Source organism: Mus musculus, chromosome 9, assembly GCF_000001635.26.
Source record: "Mus musculus strain C57BL/6J chromosome 9, GRCm38.p6 C57BL/6J".
Lineage (NCBI taxonomy): Eukaryota > Metazoa > Chordata > Mammalia > Rodentia > Muridae > Mus > Mus musculus.
The window spans coordinates 49046374-49049349 of NC_000075.6; the positions used below are offsets into that span (position 1 = coordinate 49046374).

At 45.9% G+C, this 2976-nt stretch overlaps 1 protein-coding gene across 1 annotated transcript; it reads right to left on the minus strand.

Moving 5' to 3' along the window:
- Positions 1 to 1183: 1183 nt before the first annotated feature.
- Cldn25-ps (claudin 25, pseudogene) lies at positions 1184 to 1969 on the minus strand. The gene has a single exon (NM_001384265.1). The coding sequence runs from the start codon at positions 1919 to 1921 to the stop codon at positions 1229 to 1231; it is 693 nt and encodes a 230-aa protein (NP_001371194.1). The 5' UTR covers positions 1922 to 1969; the 3' UTR covers positions 1184 to 1228.
- Positions 1970 to 2976: the final 1007 nt, after the last annotated feature.

Consider the following 2976-nt stretch of genomic DNA (forward strand, 5'->3'; position numbering starts at 1 on the left):
TCTTGAGTAACCAGCTTGTCCCAGGGTAGTTAATTTGCTAGTTTTAGTAGTCAAAGTACAGAGTCCTGGACAAATCAAAAAGGTTGGGACCTTACTATTCACAGAGACCATTACCTTCAGTAAGAAACATAGGACCATTCACAGCCTCATGATGCAGCAGAAACAAATCAGTGCCCTTCTAGAACACTGGGGACCTAACAACAGCAGAGACTTGTGGTTCAAATCTCACACCTGAAGAGTCCATGCTAGAGCCTATTGTGGACCAATAACTAATTTTCCTTTGCCAACACATCAACATTTCTAGCTAGGCATACAATGCCTCTTCACACCAGATTATTTCTGGTGACTCCAATTTCTTTCTTTTTTTTTTGGTTTTTCGAGACAGGATTTCTCTGTGTAGCCCTGGCTGTCCTAGAACTCACTCTGTAGACCAGGCTGGCCTCGAAATCAGAAATCTGACTGCCTCGGCCTCTCAAGTGCTGGGATTAAAGACGTGTGCCATCACTGCCCGGTGACTCCAACTTCTTAAAACGTCTTCCTTGCCGGGCAGTGGTGGCGGCGAACACCTTTAATCCTAGAACTTGGGAGGCAGAGACAGGCGGATTTCTGAGTTCTGGTCTATAGAGTGAGTTCCAGGACAGCCAGGGCTATACAGAGAAACCCTGTCTCGGAAAAAAAACAAAAACAAAAACAAAAACCAAAAACAAACAAACAAACAAAACCCAAAAACTTCTTTAATAATAAAGTGATTAAGTATTTAAATAATACTGAGGGGTTATTATTATTATTTCAACAAAGTAACCTAGGCTGGCTTTGAATTTAGGGCAGTTCTCTTGGCTCAGCTTCCTGAATTATTGGCATTACAAGTGAGAGCCATGATCTCCTCCTCCCCACCCCCAAAGCTTGAGACAGGATCTCACCATATAGGCAAGGTTGGCTTTAAACTCTCAGTTCTATCAGCTTCTGTGTGTTGAAATTGTAAGCATGAAGCATAACCTTCAACTGGAAGGATTTCTATGTAAATAAAATTTCAAATGAGATAAACATGTTTGTAAGACACTGTCCTGACTTTTAATTCTCAACTGAAGTTCGCAGATCACCAAGATAATCAAACCTTTGCCAAATATGATAGTGGCCACTCCTTTCCAACAGAACTAGGAAGGGCAAGGAAGAGAAAGGAGACTACTGGCATTCCTTTATTATAGAGAGTCCTAGGCAGACTGTAGCTCTAGATGACCTGGTTCACCGGTCTTGGTGTGAGATGGAAGGAACCATCAAATTCTTCCTCTACTGGAGCACAGGCTTGTGGGGCCGTGGCATCAGCCATCCAGGAAGAAGATCCATCTTCATTTTCCAGGCAAGCTGAAAAGATGAGGAGGAGTCCACCCACAGCTAGGAAAAGCCCAGCAGCCCAGCCCAGGAACAAGGCGTCTCCAAACTCCCACCGGGGCACAATCTCAGGGATGCTGTCATCCCAGAAGTCTTGAAATGTGGCATAGGCCACCCAGGAGACTGGAAAGAGGGTAGTAGCTGAAGCTGATGCTTCCAGAGTCCCTCCCAGGAGGCACAGCCGAGTCTTGAAAACTCCTCCAGGCCTGTGAAACCGGAAGCATTCCAACCCGCAGCTAGACAGCAGAAGTCCCAATAGTCCCAGCCCATGGGAAGCCACCATGAGAATTCGGGCTACCTGTAGCTCTTGGGGCAGAGACAAAAACGACTCGAAGGCTTTGCATACAGTGCCAGCTTCCTCCTGATTCACGCATGCCTCCCAGAGTCCCGAGACCCAGGTTTCCATTTCATTCAGATCCAGAGTGAGAGTCTTCCACTGGGGAAGAACGGTGGTGACACAGGAGCACACCCAGCCAAGGACAGAGAGGAGCAGACCTCCAAGCTGGACTCTCCCACGGAAGCTACAGGCCATGGTTGTGCCCTCTGGAGGAGGGGATAATGAGCTCAGGGACTGGTCAGCTGGGGTGACTTTCTGGGAAGTTAGAGTGGATGGAAGTTGCAGAAAACGGTGGTGTTAATTTTCAATGCAACAGCTGAGACAGGTGTTAGGAATTTGGCAGTGTTTGGGCCTAGGGGTGTGGCCAAGATCAGATGTGAGGATGGATTCTGAAGGAGGGTCCCATGAGCCAGTCCGATAGCTAGAGATTAAGCTGTCACTGTGCTTGATAAATACTTTCATAAAGTCAAAAAAATCACTCCTTGACTCTGGGGTTACAAAATTGGTATTCTGGAAATACACCTTGGCACGATCTTTCCCAAGGACACTTTCATACTTTTAAATATATGGGGCAAGTGAAAACGCTCGGTGGATAAAGGTGCTTGCAGCCAAGTGAGACAACCTGAGTTCAAGACCAAGGTCTCACGTTGTAGAAGGAGAGAACTGACTTGTATACATGTGCTCATGCATCTGAATAAATGCGACTAAATATTTAAAATATGTATAGACTTTGACACAGAACGTATCTATAGGGATTTTATCTATGTTCTAGGTAACTATATCGAAAGATTTATTTTAAACATCCATTGAAGCTTGTTAATAATTATACATCTTGGTTAGTAGAAGTGATGTTAAGACCAGAGAGACGACTCAGCAATTAAGAGCACCGGCTCCTCTCCCAGAGGGCCTGGATTCAATTTCCAGCACCTGCATAGGGGCAACCAACCATCTCCAGCTCAAAGTTCCAGGGGACCCCAACATTCATTCCTCTGGCCTCTGTAGGCACCAGGCATACACATGGTGCACAGACACACACATACGCAGAAGAACTTTAAGTGATGTAGGGGCTTGGGAACTTAGCTAGGTAGAAGGCTTTGGAGTACAGGCCTTTGGCTGCATCCCTAGGACCACATAAAAGGGTGTGGTTGCATCACCTCTAATCTTAGCACTCAGGAGGCAGAGACCTGAGGTTTAGAAGGTCAAGGTCATTCTCAGCTACATAGTGCAAGTTCACTACATTAAACCCTCAC